Genomic DNA, 24,013 nt, shown 5'->3' with positions numbered 1-24,013 from the left:
TTTCTGTACCAATTACTTGATTACCCTCTCATACACATGCTCACAACAGACTTTAATAACAGCATGCACACGCATCGGCAAGATGGATTATTGCACCTCTGAATGTCAGGGAGCTTTCTGTAGCTCTGTAGCCCAAGAGGGCAGGTAGGTAAAGCCACCTTCAATTAAAAAAAAATCTCCTCCAGCTCTGGTGACATCACCTTGGTCAAAATGCCTCGCTGTGTGATTGCCCCTGAGGAGGAAGTGGAAATATTAAACATGCTTTTTACTTCTTTAGTAGGTATGAAGGGAAACATGGAAAGTGCAGTAAAACTTATAGCAGAGCATGACTGAAATGGAGGAGCATGACTTATTGTTTAGCGTTAGAGCGTACCGGTAGTCAGAATCAGTTTAGAGGCTTATTTTTGGGCTTGTAGGGGAAATATTGGCACCTTTAAATTGTGCTCTGAAGTTGGATTATCCAAGTTCCCAGAAATGCAACAAGAATACCCACAAAATTTGGAATTACAACTTGGAAAGTTGGAAGTCTAACGTTGCCTTTGCATTCCCTGATTAGTCCAAAGTTGGGTCTGGGGATGTCGTCACACAAAAGTTTAGAGCTGTCTAGGCCCGGAAAATAGTATGACTTGCAAATTGTTGTGATGGTAACTATCAAGACAATACCTGTGTATTTTTCAACATTTCATGTGTTCCAAAAATCTTGAAAAATCCTCACAATTTTTTCACCTGCAACTTTCCTGATGCTGTAAATGTGGAGCACTTGACTTGGGAAAAGCCAGAATGCACCATTTGAGCAGCTGCAACTTCAACATAGCTGCTGTACATAAACTGTAAAATATACAGATATAAATAATTTATCAGCACTTCTGGCAGTTTCTATCTCATTGTTTCAACAGAGAAACACAATACTAACAGTGTGTTTCTTTCCATTGAAAAATTTGCAAAATCCCACTGGTTTTCCAAATTGCGAATAATGATTGAGTTTTTAAGTTATCAGATGGAAAGACAACAACTATTGACCTTGAAATCGGATTTCTGACAAAAAAAAAGCTGGAGATTGCCAAGCATTGTTGACTTTCCTATCCAATATGGCTGCCACCCATTTAAAATGTAGTAAACGTTGCTTGTATAAACCATGTATTAGCACACCAGCTGGTTCGTGTCTTATTAACGCTAGAAACTCAAATAAATAATTTTTAACACAAAATATTAGAATTAAAACTATATGTAGAACCACAGATAGAGTAATTTGGCCGCCATAGGAAAATTCGTAATGCAGCTGTGTTGTTACAGGTTGTACAACTGACAGGATAACATAACACAAGTCTTTGCTATTTATTGCCTGATTAATAGATTAGTTAACATTAACACGTCGCAATTATAAAACTGCATTATATATTGGTTTGACAGGTTTAGTCATTGTCACCTCCTTCAAAACAACGTGACACTGAAAGACAGCTACTATAAAGTAGTCAGACATATTGTCACTGGCTGTAAACTGTAAGCTATAATTTGTCTGACAGATTCTGGATTGATGAGCAACAACAAAGGAATGAAAATAGAGCAAGTGTTGGCACCAGTCCATAACATGAATGTGCAAATTTTATATGGGAGAAAGCTAGGTGCTGCCGGGAGGACCCCAATGTGAATTAGATCAAGGATCTGTATTATATTGTAAAAGACTAAGATAACCTTAAAATTTGATGAGACATATTCCAGTCATAATAGTGTTGTTGTTGTTTTTTGTTTGTTTGTTTCTTCTATAAGATAAATTAATTAAAACATGAGACATGTGGTTCAGGCACAATCTTATCTCCTATTACTCTAAATGTTAAACTTCATTTGTCATGAACATCTGATTATTACTGGCATATAGGTATCTAAATCATTGAGTGAAGACGTAAATTTTGGTGAAATTAATTTCCCACACAGATGTTTATTGCCTGTCAACTTATTTTCTAGTAGGACCTAATAAAACTATTGAAAATGTCTCTTAAGTACCCTTTTGAGTGTTTGTTATTTTTGAAGTACCTCTGATATGCCGTTAAAATCAGTCCATGTAGCTGTCCGACAGAGTATAGAACAGCCTTATTTGTCGTTAGTGTCAGATCGCGTAAAACAGAGTATAACAAATTGTCTGCATATCGCATTAGAAACTGTAGTTGGCACCATTGATAAGCAACCCTGCTGGTTTTCCAGCCTGTAAATAGCACTCCATTCAGGAATTACGTGATTCACAAATCCAACCTTCGACTACCAAGGAAAGTCAAACACAGCATGAGAAGTCAAAACATTAAGAACAGCTGGCATTAGGAAAATAAATATAATTTCACTCTATTTAATTCCTAAGACATGGCATTTGCTGTTTTCTTTAGCAAGATTAAACAAAATGTTTGTTTTTTAATCCATTAGTACCACTAACCAGAGTGTGTGGGCTACAGCTACAGACTGTGATGAGGATGATGATCATGATCATGATGATGATGATGAAATGTTTTGGTGATCATCACAGATGTTCACTGGGAGTTATTAAACGAAAGTGGTGTTGATTACAGCTTTTGATCTCTCCATAAACCATGTCACCGCCCATCCCTGACCTTTAATCGTCAGCCGGCGTGCTGTGGCCCCTTTATCTTGTCGACCCGTGGAATGCCGGGGTTCTGGCCCCCAGCCGACAGGAGGGTGTTTATCACCATCAGCGCAGAGAGGAGGGGATGAAGGGCTGCTGAACTGCGACAGCAGCTCAGCGGTGCGTTGAGTCTGTGAGTCATCGCTGGAGAAGTTAACTCTTCAAATGCCACGATGCGAGACAAAAGGTAAAATTTTATTTAATCATAACAGCAAAACATAAAAGGCTCAAAACAATCCATAACGAATGAAAAACAAACGGTGTTAGTTATCACAAAAGCATTCAAAGATGGGAAAACAATACAATGAATACACAACACGACGGCACATATTTTTCAGGGGGAAATTAGATTAAAGTAAGATTATGCCATTTAAAGTGACCATTTATTGACAATTTTTGCTGATGAGTAAAGCCTGTGTGAGCCTGATCATCCTTTTACACATGAGGATAAATACGAATAAATGTGATGTCTTAGTATCCACACAAATATCATCCTTTTCTGATGAGACAAGACGCAGCATATTCCTCCTGATCATTAAAACTCTTTCCAGTTCTGCGCCTAAAGAAAGGTGCGGAGCTGCATAAGGCGCACAGGGTCTATTTTTAATCCAGCAGACTCGTTAGCATGCCATATCATAAACCTGAATCATTTATAAGGACTTTTTAGGAGCAGCTTTTGCGTGTGTTGTTTGATGACGTGTTGGTCAGGTGGTGCCTCCTATAATAGGAGGAGCTGTCCAAGTGCTGAACACAGAAGCAAATCAGCACCGTTCCCGAGGAGATGCCATACACCCTCACTACCGTCTGAGCTTTATTACCAAAGGTAAAAAACAAAAACAACTGTTTTAGTCTCTAACTATTATGTTGAATATATATATCTGTGCTTTCCGAACGTGTCACGCTTTATAGCTTTGTTTTTGCACGTCTTTTTTAGTCATATTAGTCAATATAACCTACTGAAACGCTTCGTCTACAATTATTGTTTTAAACGCATTGTGGCCCATAGGCTATTTAATACGAGAAGTTTTATATTCGGTTTTATGGCGATATTAACAGGTGTAAATGTAATGCTGAGGTTGCCCATAACGACGCAGGGAGTGACTCATCCGGTGATGCACATGCAACGCACTCAGCATCACAGCCGTCAATTTGCGGAGCGTAACTCCCTGATGTGAATACAAGCCAAAACACACTGAACTGTGCACGTTTGCTTTAGAGCGCGCTGAATTAGCACCTAAGACACATCTATCTGAGTCCTAAACGTGTTCTGATCTCGCTTCACAGGTAATACGTTTGCCTATAATGCTGCATTTCCACCACAAGTTGCCCGCGGGGGGAGCCGTGGTCCTGCTCGCCTTCCTTCTCCACGGATGCGCCGTGCAGGCTGCGTCTCTCCCCCGCCACTACAGGCTGCGAGGCGGGGAGAGCGAGGGGCAGCAGGCTGCCTTTTCACCCAGCTCCGATATGATTAAAGCTCTGGAGTACATCGAAAACCTGAAGCAGCGAAACGGGGGCCGAGCCGAGCCCGTGGATTACGACGAGGTGGAGAAATTCAAGATTCTGCTTCAGCTCGCTTCGCAACAGGATGAGGTTCCCGGGGACCGTCAGCCCGCCCCCGGCATCCAGGGCCCGGACGTAACCGCTGGACAGCTGATGAAGGCGATGCTCAAGACTCTCCAGGATCAGGCCGGGAAAGATCCCAGGAGCGACCGCCGGGCGCACAGGCACCGCACCAAAGACACCGAAGCACCCGAAAGTGCACCAGCAGACTACGGTAATTTCCCCAGACCCCACAAGAAATATCCGCTGATGTTTGAAGACGAAGAGACCACAGACGCAGCCAAGCGCGCAACAGAAGATCTGGACGAGCAGTACACCCCCCAGAGCCTGGCCAATCTGAGGTCCATCTTCGATGAACTGGGGAGGATGGCCGCTGTCCCGGGCCAGAAGAGAGGTGTGTTCGGGGATGACGATGAAGAAGGGGAGGACGGGTTCAGCAAGGATGTGGCTGGGGGAGAGGAGTGGGTCCCCGTGGAGGACAGGGAAGAGACCGAGGAGATGGTGAACAGGAGCCACGAGGAGATGGACAGGGCGCTCAATGAACAGGAGGAATCAGAGCGGGAGGAGATGCAACGCCGTGCCAACCAGAACCAAGAGGATGCTGATGATGACACTAAGCTGGTAGATTACTACCTGTTGAAGGTCCTGGAGATGAGCGATCAGACGCAGAAGAGGGATCAGACCGGCGATCAGAGGAAGAGACTGATCCGCCCCTCCATCTTGGACCCCCGGACACTGAAGGAGCTGCTGGAGCTTTCCCTCAAGCTCCACGTTCCCCCTCAGGACCTCATTGACATGCTGCTCACAGAGGAGCTCAGGAAGCTCCACCGCGACCCGCAAACCTTAACCCGCTACACGGCCGGCCAGACGCCCAAGATCCGCTACTTCAGCCGCAGGCTGCCGCTGAAGAGCAAGCCCGCCCCCGAAGACATGGACAGAGAGGACTTTCTGGACATCATCGGGGTGGAGACCATCAGCAACGAGTACCCCGTTGTGCAGAGACCCATGAAGACCCCCTCATCCACAGACAGGATCTCTGCGGCGGCCAGCCCTGCTGCAGTCCCGGTGAAGATCCCGCCACCCTCCGGGCGCCGGGAGAACCTGTTCTTGTCGGAGCTCAACAAGATGCCCCTGAAGCGTCAGGCCGACGCCGCTGATGAAGACGACGACGACGGTGACGTAGAAGACGAGGTGACGACCTACCTGGCGGCCAAAATCCTCACCGAGTACCCCAACACCATCAGCAAGCGGGACACCCAGGCGCAGCTGAAGGGACAGTTCCCCTACGAGCTGTACGAGCGCGCCATGAAGGACTACATGGATCAGGCGGACGCTGAGACACGCTCAGTGTCCAAGAGGGACACCGAGGAGCAAACGGAGGAGGAGGAGGAAGAGGCGGCGAACCCCGCAGAGGTACAGGGCATGGAGGAGGCGGCGGCCAAGACCTCCGCTCCGCAAACCGCCAAGGAAGAGGAGGAGAAGGAGCGCCTTGAGAAAAAAGCGGCCGGGATGTAATCTGATCCTCCCTGTAAGACGCATTATTATGAATATGTAGTATTTCTACCGTCTCAGAAATAACGTTTGGTGGACGTGATCTAGTTTACACATTTTTATTATATGAACTATAGCTGGTATTAATAATCACTAATGAAAAATTATATATAGTAACTTTAGAAGCAAAATCTAATTTCATCAATGACTGTCCCTACTTGCTGCAAGAACATCTTAGACATATTCTAATGGCACCACAGGAGATTAAAGGTGCAACCGGTGAGGCAAACATCTCATCTGGAACAAGCGAGCTCTCAGTAAGCCTAATGAACAACTACAATCCAATCAGACAAATTAAAGTTGTGTGACGTTAAGTTTGTTTACATTTAACGGTGTTTGCAAGAGCGCTATAGTTTAACCAACAGAGGAAAGGCTTTTTTTTTCCGTCTATTTATTAACATATGTGAATATAAATGTAAATTAGGTATAAAGCTGAACAAAAAAGTCAAGGTTTACTTGGGAATAACTATTGTTCGTCAGGGCTGAGGGCTAGTGTTGTGACTCTTGACCTATTCAGGGTTAGTGGATTTCATGTTATGGAGTAATTATTTCTAAGTCTAAATATCAGACCGTCGCCTGCCTTCTAACCCTTTCATACTGCAAAGCTCTGTGTTGTTGGCCTAATAGTGGTTGTGCTACGTATGCTCATTTTTAAACCATTTTGTACATGTTCAACAACGTGTGATCGATCACAGATGAATAAAGCATCAGATGTATTATTTTTCTTCTTTCTGAGTTGTGTTGCCTTATTGATGAACGAAGACAAATCACAAACAGTCCAACGGGTTTCAAGAAATCATGCGCCACAACAACAACAACAGAAAAACAGCCTTTTTTTTTATATCAAAACATACATTTTAATCATAAAATGTCCATGTTAAAAATTCACATTAACAGCTGCTCTATATACCACAAAATGTTTTATCATCTGGTTTATAGATTAAAAAAAATTGTAAGAAATATTTCATAATTAGGCATTTTGCTGTGTGTGAAAAACGATGTGTAATTCTGAGTGACAATTCGGAGTAGCACACTTGTGATGGAATGTTTTCTTGGGGTGAAAATGTCTTACAATAAATACATCAACACATGGTTTTAACATGAATGAAACACGATTATAATGAAAAACGGACAAAACCCCCTATCATCCTTTATTGCAGTGTCATTTCAATTCAGTAAAAATGAGTAACAAAAATAATCCTACCCATTCCAAAACCTTGGAATAAAAACATTAAAAGCAAGCACATTTTATTTTAGAAACTTCACGCCCCCATTTACAGTTCATCCAGCCAGTGGCGTCCTCCGTGATGTATTGTCCTCCTTCTCCATGAGTTAAAACGCAGGTTTGCTCATATACTCCTCCATGGTCTGAGAAAAAGACACATCAAAGAAAATATACATTTTTTTAAATAATTATATAGCAGCCGAATAATACATTTAATCTTTCGATATTCACAGGCACACACCTACGCATCACCTGCATTTCAGTGCCAACACACAGCAGCTTAACCAACACAAGCAGAGCATCTAACCTGTCTGTCCATATTCAAGGTCATCCAAACAGCTCCACATCATACCACTCACTGTGGTCATCCTGAAGTGATAATGGTCAAAATGAATATAGGGAGGCTAGACTGAACATAAGCCAACTCTAGATTAAAAGTGTTAGTAAGCCCTACTCAGAAGCACAGGACAAAAACACCCAGTTAGGCTATAACCGTACCACACAGAGCCATGAGCGCAGAGGAAGGGGCGGGAGCAGGAAGCGTCAGGCAAACACTAAAGTTCACTCCAAGTTCCAGCAGAATCTGCTTCTCGCTCACAATGGAGCTAGCTGAGGAAGAGGCAGATAGGCACGCTGGAGAGGAGGGGCAAGACAAACAGCAGCACAAGCACAAGTCTATAAAAACAGGAGGGACCTCTAACATCCACAAGTCTTTAAGCTACGAGGCAGGCAAAGACACAACAGGGACTGAGCCGCACCGCTATTAATTAAAGTCACTACTGGAAACTAACTGCGCTACATTCACTCAGTAAACCTACGCTCTCATTTCAGAGCATAAAGAAGCATTAAAAGGAAGTGTTGTTGTTGAGAGAAATCTTCAAAAACACCCAATTCTGTAGATTTGAATACCCCAAAACCACAACTCTAAAAAAAATGTAAAAATCTAAATAAATAAGACCCACACACACAGATGACTTTTCCAAGAAATGTGTCTCTATCGGTTTAAAACCATTGAGGCATGCAACAGATGTTACATGCTCACACAGCATCAAAAAGCTGTTGGGTGTGTGTGTGTTTGTGTGTTTTCATGCATCTTACCTCTTGTAACATGTCTGAGGATTCAATGGCGCGGTTCACAATCTGTTTGGAGGTTTCCTGTATCTCTCCTCCCATTAAAAACTCATCCAGGATAAAATAGGCCTTCTCAAAGTTAAAGATTATGTCCAGCTCACACACCTGAAAGGGGATATGGCGCTTATTATTAGGGTTATCAAATCAGGTGGCTTTGTGTCCATCATATCAAGCTAAAATGCAGTGTCAGCCACATTATTGACACCCATAAAATTTTTACAGAGCTTATAAAAGAACTCAACTTTTATTGATGCGACACAGTTTCAGTGAGGATTTCTGATTTAAGTAAGTTTGGTAATGGTAAATAGCCTGTATTTGTATAGCGCTTTATCAAGTCCAGCAACCCCAAAGCGCTTTACACTACATTCAGTCTTTCACACCCACATTCACACCCCAAAGGTGGGAGCTACATAGTAGGTGAATTATAGCCACAGCTGCCCAGGGGCAGACTGACAGAACCTACAGTCACCAAGCGTCCATAACAAACATAAGGCCAGGGGTCTCTGACTCCAGACCTCGACAGCCACTGTCCTGCAGCATTTAGACGGGTCCCTCCTCCAACAAACATGAATCAAATGGTAGAGTTACCTCTGCAGCATAATAAAAGTTCTGCAGAGGCCTGGTAATGAGCCATCCATTTAACTAGGTGTGTGGAAAGGAGAGGAATCCAAGGAGAGGGGCTGTTGAGGGCTGGGTCGAAACCACTGCATCAGATGCAATCTACACACCAAAAAAAAAAAAAAAATTCTGACCATCATAAACTTAAACATGTAGAGTTTCTTAAACACTACTGAGGGTCTAACTGGAACCATGGGGTTTTGGTTTGAGGAGGCCAAAATTAAGCATTTTTGCAACAAGGACTCTGGTGCGAAACAAAAGATGAATATATGGAACAACCGTATACTGACTTAAAGGAGCAATAAGCGATATTTCACCACTAGGTGGTGCTAGAGCACTGTCTGTAGACCAAAACAAGATGTGTGACAAGCATTGACGCTCTACCTCGCTCAAGCTGCCACCTGGCCCCTCCTTTCCCTTCTCATTTGCATATTTGTTAAAGATAAAATACACAGCAAAAAAGCATCACCTCTCAGAGGAACATTTCTAGTGAAGTAGTAAGTAACTCATAACTTTATAATGCTGTTAGCAAGAGAACATTTTAATCTGCTGGGCATGCTCTCCGCCATGTTGCTCCAACGCTGTGTTGCTCTAATGCGGTACCGCGCGCGAGCTATTTTTAGAAACACAACGTCACGATGACGTCACATCACGTGGTACGCAGTGGGACAAACTCCTGAAAATCCGCCGTTGTTTCGCTGTAAGAGACGTGCGTTAGCCTAGGTTTTACTCGGTAAACGACTGCTTTTTCCAAATCTAAGACCATGGTTTTTAAACATTGTTGCTATGGAACGTGCAACAGCGACTCGAGTTACGCTGATCGGCCGCATATGAAGGATGTTTTCTTCAAGACTGCCAAGGAGAAATGTGTACACTTGGAACACCGGGGCGGTCGGCCTACACAACAGTTCAACCCGGAAAAAGTTACCAAATTCAAGTACATATGTAGCAAGCATTTTGTCGGAGGAAAGGGCACAACCGAAGAACATCCTGACCCAATTCCAGCGACATCAAGTCAAGGTAAGAGTATTTTGGTGGCCGACATGTTAATAAAGTAGCGCCTGCTACCATGATCGCATATAGGCTATCATGGTAGCAGGCGCTAACATGATAGCCTGCTACCAGGATAGCTTACTCAAAAACATTTCAAATGAGACAAACATTAAACATATACCCATTCCTGGACGGTGATTGCAAACAACAACAACAAAAAAAAAAAAACGGCCGACGCTGCCATGATCGCTGCGCAGGAAAAAAAAAACAAAGCTTACCGTTCATCAACTCGGCCAGTTTTCCAGTCTTTTTAAACCATCGAACCTCAAGCCATCGTTTGAGCTGAAGGTTGGTGTGTTCTTTGACAGTTCGACCAGTAAACCGTGTGCCTGGGACATCGTCTTGGGAAAGTTTAACGGCTGTAAAGTCGGTCATATCTGTTATCCGTGCGTTCTCTCCTGTATGCGTTCTCTCCTGTATGCCCTACCTAAGCGGCAAAAGGGGCGTTGCTCTTGAGACGGTGACGTCACGTGCGCGGTACCGCATTGCGGCATTTTAGGGCAGGAAATATAACCTTTAGTTCTTCACATCACTATTTTTTAGTTCTATCTAAAATGATGAAATTTCACTTTAAATATGGTTTAGAATCAATGGTCAGCAAGAGTTGTTTCTTAAAAAAAAAAAAAAACATGAAAAAAAGTATTTAAAAGTTAAATGTAACATCCACTTTTTAAAATACCAGGAAGTTTTCACAAAACGATTGATGGACTCTACCGGTAAACTGATATTGGGTCATCATTGGCTCTTTCAGGAAGATCAGCCACAAACACAGAAGGTGAACTTCACACACAAATGGTTTGCCAGAAACAAAATCAACTCTTCTCCATGGCTATCTCAGCCCCACAGCTTAAATCCTCTAAAAACCTGTGGGTGAGCCGAAAAACCCTGGAAACGCCCCAGGCCTCTGGACAGTTGGTAGAGATCACCAAAGATCAGAGGTCAAAGAATTAACGCTCTGTAGGCTTCAACCTTATAAAATGTTCGACTGGCAAAAGTGGCGGTACAAAGTACCGACAGCAGGGGTGCCAATAAGTGTGGCCGACACTGGACATGCAGCTTAAACCAAACAGTTTGTTTTCATTAAAGTGGAGTGAATACATTGCCAAAGTATTTGTCCAGCAGCTCAACGTAGCGATGAATAATCTCCAGGGCTAACAGCTCGTTCTCTTCATCCTCTACGCCCAAACAGAAATACAAGCTCGCATACCTAACAGGAACAAAGACATCCTTCTTTTAGGCTGTGATTGATGAACAAATATTACACAACATTGCTAAGCTGTAATGATTCACCCACTAAACAACCCCTCCACTAATTTAAGCCGCTTGAGCAGACATGTGTGAGAGTGACTCACCTCTTGTAAACAATCTTCAGGTCTTTCCACCGAAGGAAGTTGCAGGTACGAGGTGGCCTTGCCAAGACCATGGTTGTCATCTCCCTGATAATCTTCTTCTTCTCCCGTTCTGAAATGGCCGTGAACCACTTCTGCAGACGCAGACGCCCTTGGCGGCTGAAGAGCAGCATGAAGCGCATCTAAAGACACAGACCCGGTCAGGAGAAAAAAAGTGTTATGTCTGAATGAACAAAAATAAAGCACACGTCAAAAATAATACAGCCATTACTTATTAATTCACTACAATAGGTTAACAGCAGGCATGTTTCATTTATAAACAAATTGTGACAAAATTCACAATGCAGCCTGCAGTAGATGTCGACTGCTACAGGTTTTTCTATGTCCAATTTGTATGTTAAATAAATAAAACACACATACAGGGCAGTCTGTTGTTAATAATGCAATAATTTGAGAGGAATGACAGGTTTTTGTTGTCATTGTGTAGTTGGAATTAGGACTATCGATTTTCTTTAGGCAGTGGAAGTGGAGACGTTTCAGGTTTCATGTTTTGTACAGGAGAGGTTTCTCACCACAGATGAGAACAATCAACCTACTTTTACTTTTTCTCAGACCTTCTATTCACTACAGTACAGCTGACTGAAGGCTCACTGCCTAATCCAGAACTAAGGGCGGAGGATAATTCAATAAATAAATATATAAATAAATAAATAAATAAATATCAAGACATTGAGCGATTGACGTGTGGTGTGATAGAATACAAAAGGGTGAGTAAAAATTTTTATAGAACAGTTTTCCTTCCTTTTGCATTCTAGCCTTAATCTGACTCTCGCCAGATGTATGTCGCTCCGCCTAGCTTCACTCACATCTGGGACATCTCCCATAGAGAGTGATTTCTTCAACCAATTTTATTGTCTAGCCAATCAGGACGCAGAGCTGGAGTTTCATAGATGTGACGTAGTGGAGAAGCGACCGTGACGTGAGACTGTTTTGATTCAGACAGCAATGGCGGCTCGCATCGAGGAAGCAAGCGTTAACATTGATGCTGCTATTTCTTCCGTGTTGTCCAATCTACCTAATATTGTTTCATTAAAAGAACATCAGAGAACGGCTCTGAAGGCTTTTGTTGGTGGAAACCATGTTTTCGCCCTTCTCCCGACCAGATTTGCCAAGTTTTGTTTCCGCAGCGGACGCGGACGCGCCCCGGAGCGGTTAGCGGTTAGCACGAACCATGTTAGGAGGCCTTTAGTCCTCGACCCGGTCGGCCCGGGATCGACTCCGACCCGCGGCGCTTTGCTGCCTGTCTTCCCCCCTCTTCCTGTCAGCTCACTGTCAATAAAACGCGTGCTACTAGAGACGCAAACACATAAATTTTTTTTTACCTGCGTCGCTCTCACAGTGTCACGGTTTGGCTTCGGTGTCAGTGGTTGAAATAGCACGTCGATAAAGATGACAGACAAGTGGCTTATCCAATCATATGCAAGGATTTTTGATAAGGCTCAGCCTTCAATAAAGGCAATTCCTATGGAGAGGTCCCAGATGTATGTGAGTGAAGCTAGGCGGAGCGACTTACATCTGGCGAGAGTCAGGTTATTCTAGCCTATCATGAAGGTTAATATTACAGTCATTGCATCCTCCCCACCAATCATAGACGCAGATCCAGGATAGCTCCGCCCCCTTTAAAAATCACACAATCTTTTTTTTTCATTTTTTAAAAACTTGCAGTTTTGGAAAAAGTTGGTTGAATAAAAGGTTGAGCTGGAATTCAGTGTCTGTGCGTTCTTTATCTAAAAATATGTCATAAGGCTGCACTTAAAATGTATGTTTTAAATTGTGTTTATAATTATTGATATCGATCAATATTATAATTAATATTACAGTATAATGGCTTTAAACCTAAATGTGATACGATTTAGATTTAACAGACATGACCATCCATTTTAGATGGATGAACAGAACATTGCTAATTATTACATTCCTAACAAAAAAGAGCGCAGTCAGCCAAATTTCTGTTTCCGCCCAATATTTGACTGTCTCCTGGATTTAACCACAATCTTTTTTAATTTGCATACTTGACTAAAAAAACCTCCAGCAGCTGTGAGACCAACTTGCTGAACAGAGAAATTTGCTTAAGCCTTGTGGTTCAGTTGAAAGTCACGCATTCATTCTAGAACCTGCAAACATTTGTACGCCTGTTAGGGGTAGGTTTTTGCAATAGAACTTTGAACCTTTTTGTCCTTTAATAAAGCTACTGAACTGAGCCAGCCTGAGACAAAGCAAACTAAGCTGCTGCTGCTGCTGCTGCTGCTGCTTGGGGGTCCCAAGTGATGCAGAGGTTCCCAGTGGTCAACATCTCACACAGAATACAGCCGTTAGACCTTCAAATTTGTGCTTATGCCTATGAATATTTTAAAAATACATTGTAAATTTCAGAGTTAAAATGAATTAAATAACTGTACAACTTGTAATTATTGTGACGAATATATCCATAGTTATGAAAATTGTTATTTAGTGTTACTAGCTGATTTATTATATAATCTGTGTCTATGCTGATTCATCCATATGTGGTTGTAAGGACGACTGATTAAACTGGCCCCTCCTATGCTGTGCTAATTTTCATCCCAGACAAAATAAGTAGTCAGAGAAATAACCTTGATACCACAATTTATCAATTTATTTATAGCAGTTTACATAAGGAATGTCGTATGTCGGGCATCATAACTGATGATTGTGAACCAGTAATTCTCCATGAATTACTGGTCACAATTTGAAATTACAGTTTAAACAAATTTCTCATTTCAACAAAACACAACTGTGTGTTTTTTTTTTTTTTTACACTTTTCCAAAGTCTGATGAGTACTTAAGAACGCGAGAAGTTCAGATTAGGTGATGACGAATGGGAGATCTGGACACTGCAACACAATGTCTGATGAGTAATTGAAGAGACAACACCCAGGGGATTCTGAAAAAAAAAAAAAAACGCTAAAGCGTGTAACAAAAGAGATTTGTTTTCCTTTAAACGTGTGAAAAAAGAGCCCACCCCCAGTTCAAGATCACCACATTTGATATTAAAAGCATGCTGAATGTCCAGATTATAGTATTCCAGTAAATATAGAAATCACAACCTTAATTTTATGTTTTCATGCTGGACTCGGGCACTTTCTGTACTTAACCTCTTAAATTGCAAGTTTCCATTTGCAGTTCATTTTAGTGATATACTGCAGATGCAAAAAGCTTACAGTAAAACGAAAATATTTTGAGAAAAATTTCAGTGGTGTGAATGAGCTGATAAATTAATTAAAAAGAATGTTTAGAGGCCCGCTTTAACAACGCAAAGTCCATAAAGAGGAGGGGAAATCAAAACACATTGTAATTATAATTTAATTGTCGGCTTGTTGGTTAAGTGATTGTTAAATGAACAACATAGAAACAATTAAGCTTGAAGTTGGACCGTTTAAAAGAAATATCAATGATGCTGTGGTGGCTTGACTGGATCGGGGGTCCAAATCTACTTGGGGCCCCATGTAGTCTAGGCTGGTTCTGGATCTAAATATCCTTCCCCCACCACATACAGACTACAGAAAGTTAAAGGGCCTCAATAAAGAGGACATACCAGTATTTCCAGTATTTGACACTAGTCGGTAGACAACAACATAACAGAAGGAAAATCGACAGTATTTTTCTCTATGTACAGACAGATCATTTAACACCAAACATTAAAAACAATGATTTGCGATTGTTCCTTTTCACCCAATAGGCAAATTAATATGTAAAGCATTAAACTGCCAAAAGGGCAGGACACCCGCAGGAAAGTGGCGAAACCTGTTTTGAGGAATGCACTACGGCAGGTATGAGAAACCAACACCTTACTTCTGATTGTTCTCGATATTGGACTAAAAGCCATAAAACGGTCCCAGTAAAAAAAAAAAAAAAAATCAAACAACATAACTTTCTGGAAGCCTGACAAAAAGAGACGCGCTGCTACGGAGTTCCAGGAAGTGACCGCGCAGCGAGCTCCGGCGATCGCCACCTGTTGTCAGGTGCGACAGGTGAGCAGCCCAGCGGCCTGACGCCACGGTCACGCGCTCGAACCAGCCTTTTAAAACACTTACCATTTTGTCGCGGGCCCGAGAATTACAAACCCCTATCCAAAGACTGGAAAACAGACACTTTAACCCTCACAAGGGGTCAAACGGTCCAGCTAAACACATAGCTGTCCTCCTCTGTGAAGTGCAGCCAGTGAGCAGAAAAGAAACGGGTGAAAAAAAAAAACCTTTAACTCCGCCCTGCTTGGCCTCCGGTGAGGCGTTGCGTCATCACGGCTTCTGCGCATCTGGATTGGTCAGTGTGCGGCCTGTGTGCGGCTCAGCCAGGAGCACGCTGCGTAACATGGAAATGAATGAACTGATAAAAGTTTCAGCTTATGTCCCTTCAGCGGGCGCGTTTCAGTGTTATTCCAACTAATGATCGGCAGGGAGCAGCATATTGCTCCTGCGCGCCTTTCATGTGAGGCCAATCTGTGCCAGTGGTGGAGAAAGGAGCGGTGGGGGGAAGTGGTCCATTGCTCTGGGGATTGTTGTCCACTTCACATCATGTCTCTGTACCGAAACACCATCTGGTTCTTGAATGGGATCCAACAATACACAAGGTCAGTGGCCACAATATCACTTTGATGCTGATCTGAGGTCAGGATAAATATCTAAAAGATGTTTATCAGTCAACAAGAAGCTGGGTTTTTAGTTCTTAATTACTGGCAAACATGATTTCAATTTTAGGTTTACTCAGATGTATTTCGTATAATACTTGTGTATTTTGTAAATGTTGGCTAACGCAGGCATATCAAAAGGTCTGATCGCTGTGTGGCACAAATCACAACACAAATTGGCCTTTATGTGCAATTACAATAGTTCTATTGACAGCTCATGTGTCCTGAGGATGACACAGCTCTATGGGAGCTAAAACCGTGTAGGTTGTCAACGTTGGAGAAGGTTCTTTATGGACAACTGTAGTCATATCTGGACGCCCGTGGTATTTTTACATTTCGGGTTTAAACTCCAAACGAACATACAGCGCTTTTTAAACTCTTTCATTACTTTTTTTTTTTTAAAAACTGTAGATTCAAGTAACAGTGATGCGTAAGTAATTTCAGAGCTGTTTGCTGTTTTTGATAGACTGGAACATAACGTTCTTTTATCTTGTGTGGAGTTGTGCTTTGGTATTAGGGCCACTGAGCTCAAATGTTTTTCATCCTACTTGTTGAACAGGAGCCTTTCCCTTTCTAATGCTTTGAAAATAGAGTTTTGCTCCCTAAATATTTCTTCTGTTTTTTTTTGTTTGTTTTTTTTTGTCTTATCTGTCAGCTGATCAGTTTGTTCATCAGGGAGAGAAAAAGCAATTAAATCCAATCTGAACCTATGTAAAAATGAGCTTGTCCCACGTTTAATAGCATATCAACTGTGACCACGTGTGTCGTAAAGCCGAGTTCTATTTAGCCTACCACACCCTGGCCTGATCACAAGCAAATATACCAAATCAAGAAACCCTTTAAATTGAACCTGTTTGACAACATGAAGTAGGCTAAAATATCCCACAACTCAACATGTTAGGCCTCAATTTAAAGAAATTTAAGAAAGATTGCGAAACAGATTTGTTGACTTCTATCAGTCTGTAAAAGGGTCACAAAGTCATTTCTGAGGTCAGTGTCCATAATTCAAGAAAGACGGAAAAGAGACCGGACAAAACCTACATCACTGGGAGAGGCGCAAGGTGAAAAGTGCTGCTGACCATAAAGGACAAAAAGGGCCAACTCATTTTTGTCAAAAAAAAAATCATGTCGATCCTTAAGACCTTTTGGAAAAATAATCTGTAGACTGATGAAACCAAAGAAGGTCTTTTCAGAATGTGTGAATCCTGGATTAGAAGAGATTACTGTACTGATATTCAAACACTGTGGTGATAGTGTGATGCTGTGGGGTATCTCTGCTGCTTCAGGACCTGGATGACTTGTTGATGAAACCATGAGTTCTCCTCTCTACCAGAAAATATAAGGCCAAGAGTTTGACATTAAGCTCCAAGGCCACTTGGACGACGTTGCAGGGCAATGATCCGAAACACACCAGCAGGTCCACCTCTGAATGGCATAAAAAAACAAAAAAATTAAGTTTTTTGGGTTGCCTAATCCAATTAAGATACTGTGCCTTGACCCCATGCAGGCAACTCACGCTTGATATCCTGCAATGTGGCTGAATTAAAACTAGTGTTGCACCGATACCGATACCAGTATAGGACGGAGCCCCGATCCAGCACTAAAATGGTGGTATCGGTATCAGCAGGTACCGACAAATAGGGCACCGATACCATTTTGATGTTTGTATGTCACTTGAACGCAGCCTTCTCTGTCCCGACTCCCATTATACATGTTATATAAGTTCATGAAAGCTGCACTATTTTGGCCTTTGAGAGCCAAAACTCAGGGTTTAAAAGAGATTATTCAATTATTAATGTGATTTTACTGTCTTACTGTTGCACTACTATTATACATGTTATAATTTCACAAATGTTGCACTATTTTGGCCTTTGAGAGCCAAAAGTTTATTCAACTATTGTTACCCATTCCAGGTAGGCAATAAAAAGTTCTACTACCCAAAGTACGTAATATGCAGTTCTTCATATATACACACACACATAAATATCAAACAGATGGTATTGGTATCGGCCAATACTGCACAGCTAGGTATCTGGTATCGGTATCGGGGCCAAAAAGTGCCATCAGCATTATTTGACAGCAATGTAAAACAATTTTTGCAATTTGTCACAAACACTCGATGGTGGTTCTACAAGGATGGTACTACAGGTTATTAGCTTTTTGTGGTAATTACTTTTTACATAGAGCTAGGTTGGTTATGATTTTTCCTTGTTAAATGAAATCATAACTTGAAAGGGCATTTTGCATTCACTCATGTTATCTTTGTCTGATTAAAAAAAACATGTTTGATGATCTGAAACATTAAAGTGTTGCCTATCCCCTCTAAGTTGTGGAGTTCCCCAGGACTCTGTTATGGGTCCCATATTGTATACTAGTAGTATCTCAAAGATTTTCAGATGCAGTACCACATCTCTGGTTCAGTTTCCCTTTTCAAGTGAGATTTATCCATGACAAGGAACTTCAAATAAAAAAATGTCTGAAAACATAGCTCTTTGGAGTTTTTATTTATTTCTGATTTGACTATTTTGATATTATGTTTGATTGTTGTTTTATAAGATAAGATAAGATATACTTTATTGATCTCACAGTGGAGAAATTCTCTTGTCACATCGGCTCAATAATCAAAAGAAGGTGCCAAAAGGAGGAAAAGGTGGATGAGGTCTATACAGTGTGTCCACATATATAATGTGGATCGCGAGAAGAAAAACATAAATAAATAAAGTAGATATTTAAGATGACTTATGTACATTTCGGTGACTTATATACATATGGATTTGTCATTGTGCATTAAAGTGGTACCAGGTAAAGAACAACAGTGAGGTTGCCGAAGTCTCTTATTTATTTATACACTGTTTTCATATCTTTGCTCCTCGTATTGAGCTACTTTTCTCTCTGATTTGCCCGTAAAGCACTTTTGTGCCGCCGCGGTCACTTTTCAGATGCACTCTAATCAATGCTCCTCTGAGGCTCCTCTGATGTCTCCTTTCTTTTTAGGAAGGGATATGTGGCTGCGTCTAAAAGCTTTGAGGCTAAAGACCTTGAAGTCTCTGTTGTGGGCCGATCTTTCATGATCACTGGAGCCAACAGTGGTATTGGCAAAGCAACAGCCAAGGCTATAGCCAAGAAAGGTAGCAGCAGAAGAGTTGCACTCATTTTCGTGTTATTCTGTCACCAAATAAATAACGATGTTTTGTCGCCCAGGTGGGACGGTCCACATGGTGTGCAGGAACAAAGACAGAGCAGAAGAAGCCAAGTCGGAGATTGTTTCTGAGTCTGGTAACGCGGTGAGTGACTAAGATTTAGATCTGAATGTTCCTTATATCAAATTGCCAAAATGAAAGATTAGTCCTATATCTAGGGCAAACAACTCACTTTGGTTGTTGCAGGAGGTATACATCCATGTCGTTGACATGTCCCAGACTCACAAAGTGTGGGAGTTTGCTGAGGCCTTCAAGAAAGAGTATCCATCACTGAATGTCCTGGTAGGCATCGGTTATCCTTCCTTATTCTCTGACACGTACACAGAAATTGTACGTCTAGCTTTACAGTATGTGTTTGATGTGAATGTTTTTTTTAAAAAAAATGCGACAGATAAACAACGCAGGCTGTATGATGTCCAAGAGAGAGCTGAATGCAGAGGGTTTGGAGATGAACTTTGCCACCAACACCATGGGTGAGTGCAGAAAAGACAGAACGTCTCTTCCTGAAGCACCGCGGCACTTCGACTAACTTTACTCCCGTTGCTTTAGGGGTGTATATTCTCACTCAGACTCTCATACCACTTCTGCAGAAGAGCCGGGATCCAAGAGTGGTACGAGTTCACGCACAAATACTCTCAGACAGAGTCTTCCATTGGATCATGTGGACCGCACAAAGCCACTTTTGTCTGCGCTTTTAATGGCCGTTGTCTAACCACACTGATGTTGCTGTTTACGCGCTCTCCTGTTAGATCACTGTGTCCTCGGGGGGCATGCTGGTCCAGAAACTCCAAGTTGATGATTTGCAGTCAGAGAAGGGCCGCTTTGATGGCGTCATGGTCTATGCACAGAACAAGGTAAGACAAGGAGAATATTTATGCCTAAGACTGGAGGTATTCATAACTCTCGAAGGTTTCCACATTTCGTCACAGACCTCTATCTAATTTGGATTTTATGTGATAGACCGACACAGAGTAGCACAAGATTGTGACGTCGAAGAAGAATGAAAAGTACAGATCTTTCTTTTTTTGCTTTTTTTTGGGTGGGGGGTTGTTTTTAGTGTGGTTCTTTTTAAAATAACTCAAGCCCAGCCTTAAAGTATGGGCAGTGTCTGCTATCCGTACCTTGTAGCTCAGGCTGTATGTTTCAGGCTGTTGTTTCAAGTCTGCAGGCTCTCAGGTTTTGTAGCCTCTGACATATTTACTTTCAGCATTAGCTCCGTCCATCTTCCCTTCGACTCTAACCAGCTTTCCTGCATACTGAATAAAAGCCTTCCCTCAGCATGATGTTTGAACCTCCATACTGTGTTAGCTTTTCATCACTGACCAGAGCACATATGCTTCTAGATGTTTGCTTTATAGCAAACTGTGACTTCTTTAAAGAAAAACTCATTTCCACTATCCTATAAAAGCCATATTGGTGGAGTACAGAACTAATAGTCTTTCCAACATATTCTCCAATCAGAGCTGCAGCTCCTCCAGAGTTTCCTCATATCTTTTGGCTGCCTCTGTGATTTACGCCCTCCTTACCCGGACTGGAGGTTTAGGCGGACGGCCATTTCCTGGTAGATTTACTCTCGTGTTGCGCTCCTTTCATCTGAATGATCTTCATTCCCGACCCATCTGCTTTGTTGGTTATGGGCTTCATGACGGTGTTTGTTGACTAATGTTCCCCGACAAGAATAAATCATGTACATGTCATGCACGTGGGTGGCTTCTGACAGTAGTTGACTGCCCTAGATTTTATTTAGGGTTATCAGAGAAAAGACAGGCTTTATGCCATTGCACTCCGCGCTTTTTAGATTTATAGTCGTAAAAGAAAAATTACAATTCCCTTTTTTTTTTTGTCATGCCCCCTCACAATTATACGTTTTGTCCTGCATGGTTTATCACAAAAACTTCCAACACAAATATGTGAAGGTTTGTGATTGTAACCTGGAAAAGAAATGTGGATAAACCTCCAGATGTATAATACTTTTTGACAGGCACTGTATTTTGCGAAAGCTGTAGTCTAAGATTAGACGGGTTAAATAATAAAAAAAGAGAGAGAGAGATGTGGACGTTTTACTTAACGTGCTGTTTCCTTTTAGAGACAGCAGGTGGTGCTAACAGAACACTGGGCCAAAACCAACCCCGTCATTCACTTTTCCGTCATGCATCCCGGCTGGGTTGATACACCAGGTAACCGCCTCAGTGCAGTGAACCAATGTCTCACAACGCGCTCCTCTTCCTTTGCGCACCTTTTAAGATCTGACCATTTGGCGCAGGGTGTGATCCATCAAGTCTGTTAATGTAAAAGTAGAAAAAAGGTTTGGAACATCCATTTATAAACACACATATGGATACAATACGAATAAGAAAATGAACAATAAGTAGTGTAGATTTTTGTCACACAAATGGTTGTCACCAAAATCCATAAGACCCGTCCTTATCCAGCGTGATTGACATCAAACGCTTGCAGTGTTGGTGTATTTTAGGGGAATATTTCTATTTTGTGCAACCATTTTTCCCCCCTCTTGTTTCCAGCTGTGTCTACAGCAATGCCTCAGTTCCATCACATGATGGGGGACAGGCTGCGCAGCGTAGACCAAGGCGCTGACACAGTGGTGTGGTTGGCCCTGTCCAGAGCTGCTGCTAGAAAACGCAGCGGGCAGTTCTTCCAAGGTGAGCCCCAACACAACGGAGACATTCTTCAACCAAATCAGAAAGTGCATGTTCTGCATTTTTCCTTCGATCTTCTCAGATGAGCTGACATAATCAGTCAGATGGTAATAGCGTCTCACTCGCTATTACCATCTAATGTAGAACAGATTACTGGATCAATGTGTGCTTCTGTGCTTTTTTGTCTTTCTTGTTGTGTCTCTGCTCTGTCTTCTGCAACCCCCAGTCAGTCGAGGCAGATCACCATTCATACTGAGCCCGGTTCTGCCGGAGGTTTTTCTTCCCACTGTCGCTTCATGCTTGCTCAGTATGAGGGATTGCTGCAAAGCCATGTACAATGCAGATGACTCTCCCTGTAGCTCTACGCTTCTCCAGGAGAGAATGCTGCTTGTCGGGGCTTTGAAGCAATCAACTGGTTTCCTTATATAGGAAACCAGTTGTTGACCAATCTGTATAATCTGACCCATATGATTGAACTTGACTTTGTAAAGTGCCTTGAGATGACATGTTTGATAATTTGGCGCTATATAAATAAAATTGAATTGAATTAAATCCTCAGATTTATCTACTTTTGTTTCAGATCGTAAACCCGTTGCCACGCACCTGACCCTGGCCTGGACTCACAGTTCTCCTGAAGAGACCCGCAGTTTCCTAACTCAGCTGGAGACTCTGGCCAGAGCTGCTCAGTCACGGCGTGACGTGGATCTTAAAGGCCGCGAGGACGCTTCCACGCCTCAGTTTGTCTAACCTCTGCAGTTGCACATATGTGTCACCGACTCAATAAAGTCCAAATGAGTGCTAGATCAATTGGCAACGTGTTATTTTTTATGTTCACCAATCAAATATTGCTGTAGTTCTCCCTTAAAATAACTCAAGCTCTGGTTACCTCCCTGCACATGTCTCTACGATGCTAAATCAGGAAGGCATTCGTATAATTAAAATGTATATTCTCATAAATTGAAATTATTCCCCAATAAAATGTCTGTGGCAAAACACTTCGGCCAAATCCCCCAGTCCAGAGCCATAGAGATAAAAATAAATAACGCAATCGCTGCTGTCTGTCCCATAGAAGAACATGACAGCCAGCGTATGTTTTGGAACTATAGCGGTCTACACGAACCACGTGACTGCCCTGGCGGTGACATCAAAGAGTGTCGCAACTCTTTCCATCTCTATGGCGCTGCCCCAGTCTATCAACTCGCAGCTGGTTTTAGAATCAAGAATCTTTGTCATTGTGTGTTACCATAATGACAGGCTCAGAATGTGCAGATTAATACATAACTTGCAGACAAAACACAATGTTTTCATTTTATTTTCCATTTTGATTGCACCAACTCTTCCTCTTGAAGTGTGCAAATAATCCTTATAGTCCTGTCTGAGCCAAAAAGACTGATAGTGGTCCCTTGACGGATGATGTAGATTACTGTGCAGCGGCATGAGTGTAATCAGGATTAAAAAGTGTGCAAAAGGTTATCAAAAGTGGAAATGTTGATGCTCAAATCAAAAATAGACCAATACCGGTCAGTTTACAGGATGAATTAAAATACTGTGCAATTAATTTAAACCTTACTGTCCAATTTGCTGGGATGTCCAAACATTGAGGGAGCTGAATACACCCCTCTGCTTGGTCCTCACAGGGGAAAAGCCTCGTTTTTAGAGGGCATGTATTGGTTGCGCAACCGTACAGGAAAATCATAGGTCACGTTGTACAGTTTGTGATTAAAGTCTTGTCACTTTTTGTTTGAACTGGGCCTACCTTTAAATAGTCTACCTTAGGCATAAACCTGCTTGGTTTTTGAGAATGTTTATATTTTCTAAACTGAGGAATATTACAAAAAGGGCAAGATAAACAGCTATGAATAAATCAAGATGCTAATGCATTCATATCATAAACCAAAAAAAAACAAAAAAAACAAACATGCAGAATCTATAGGGAACTTCCCAATAATAAATCAATTATCATTTCCTTTTAATGCATGAGCGTCCAGTAGACAGTTGGCTCCCCCTATCCAATTCTTTGTCGCATGCTTTGTGGGGCTGCACTGCATTTTCTATATATTCGCAAAATACACAATTTACTTCTTGAGCTCCAGAGCAAGACGGAGCGTTTTGATCCTGGAAGGAGCCTCAAACAGAAGATGAGCAACAACTCCATGACAAAGCAACAATACTAACTTTTATTTTGTAACAATCCCATGTTTGTTGTTTTAATAATTTTATTAGTTTTATACAGTACTGAAACAAAAAAGAAAAAAAAAATAATAATAATGTGGTTGCATTCACATTTTCCCACGGGATTCGTTGCAAGTTTTAAACTCTACCAGGGTAAAACAGT

At 41.9% G+C, this 24,013-nt stretch overlaps 3 protein-coding genes across 4 annotated transcripts; 2 read left to right on the top strand and 1 right to left on the bottom strand.

Annotated features, from left to right (window-relative positions):
* Nucleotides 1-3,347: 3,347 nt before the first annotated feature.
* On the top strand, nucleotides 3,348-6,468 carry scg2b (secretogranin II (chromogranin C), b). The gene is made up of 2 exons (XM_012876559.3): nucleotides 3,348-3,452; nucleotides 3,914-6,468. Exon 2 carries the CDS (start codon nucleotides 3,932-3,934, stop codon nucleotides 5,702-5,704), a length of 1,773 nt encoding a protein of 590 aa, XP_012732013.2. The 5' UTR covers nucleotides 3,348-3,452; nucleotides 3,914-3,931; the 3' UTR covers nucleotides 5,705-6,468.
* A 94-nt stretch (nucleotides 6,469-6,562) lies between these two features.
* Nucleotides 6,563-15,391, bottom strand: ap1s3b (adaptor related protein complex 1 subunit sigma 3b). 2 transcript variants are annotated; one of them, XM_021323583.2, is made up of 6 exons: nucleotides 15,229-15,391; nucleotides 11,120-11,298; nucleotides 10,866-10,974; nucleotides 8,064-8,201; nucleotides 7,273-7,334; nucleotides 6,563-7,108 (listed from the first exon to the last, which is right to left on the bottom strand). In XM_021323583.2, exons 1-5 carry the CDS (start codon nucleotides 15,229-15,231, stop codon nucleotides 7,293-7,295), a joined length of 471 nt encoding a protein of 156 aa, XP_021179258.2. In that variant the 5' UTR covers nucleotides 15,232-15,391; the 3' UTR covers nucleotides 6,563-7,108; nucleotides 7,273-7,292. The 2 variants fall into 2 exon arrangements, with proteins under 2 accessions (XP_021179258.2, XP_021179259.2); XM_021323584.2 differs by lacking the exon at nucleotides 7,273-7,334 and having other exon boundaries at nucleotides 15,229-15,390.
* A 70-nt stretch (nucleotides 15,392-15,461) lies between these two features.
* On the top strand, nucleotides 15,462-22,481 carry LOC105935928 (dehydrogenase/reductase SDR family member 12). Its single transcript, XM_012876552.3, has 10 exons — nucleotides 15,462-15,764; nucleotides 18,816-18,949; nucleotides 19,023-19,105; nucleotides 19,208-19,303; nucleotides 19,413-19,494; nucleotides 19,571-19,632; nucleotides 19,771-19,875; nucleotides 21,108-21,198; nucleotides 21,544-21,681; nucleotides 22,259-22,481. Exons 1-10 carry the CDS (start codon nucleotides 15,580-15,582, stop codon nucleotides 22,423-22,425), a joined length of 1,143 nt encoding a protein of 380 aa, XP_012732006.2. The 5' UTR covers nucleotides 15,462-15,579; the 3' UTR covers nucleotides 22,426-22,481.
* Nucleotides 22,482-24,013: the final 1,532 nt, after the last annotated feature.

Source organism: Fundulus heteroclitus, chromosome 6 (assembly GCF_011125445.2).
Source record: "Fundulus heteroclitus isolate FHET01 chromosome 6, MU-UCD_Fhet_4.1, whole genome shotgun sequence".
Lineage (NCBI taxonomy): Eukaryota > Metazoa > Chordata > Actinopteri > Cyprinodontiformes > Fundulidae > Fundulus > Fundulus heteroclitus.
The sequence above is the reverse complement of the archived record's forward strand: the minus strand, read 5'-3'. Positions and strand labels throughout refer to the sequence as shown.

What these genes read in the sequence shown, in the direction of transcription:
- scg2b (XM_012876559.3), top strand. Translation starts at nt 3,932, where the DNA reads ATGCTGCATTTCCACCACAAGTTGCCCGCGGGGGGAGCCGTGGTCCTG.
- LOC105935928 (XM_012876552.3), top strand. Translation starts at nt 15,580, where the DNA reads ATGATCGGCAGGGAGCAGCATATTGCTCCTGCGCGCCTTTCATGTGAG. An exon ending in CAAGGCTATAGCCAAGAAAG is followed by an intron (nt 18,950 to 19,022) that starts GTAGCAGCAGAA and finishes TTTGTCGCCCAG; the next exon opens with GTGGGACGGTCCACATGGTG. An exon ending in CTTTGCCACCAACACCATGG is followed by an intron (nt 19,495 to 19,570) that starts GTGAGTGCAGAA and finishes CCGTTGCTTTAG; the next exon opens with GGGTGTATATTCTCACTCAG.
- ap1s3b (XM_021323583.2), bottom strand. An exon ending in TGGACAAATACTTTGGCAAT is followed by an intron (nt 8,202 to 10,865) that starts GTATTCACTCCA and finishes ATCCCCTTTCAG; the next exon opens with GTGTGTGAGCTGGACATAAT. An exon ending in CCTCAGACATGTTACAAGAG is followed by an intron (nt 7,335 to 8,063) that starts GTAAGATGCATG and finishes TTATCACTTCAG; the next exon opens with GATGACCACAGTGAGTGGTA.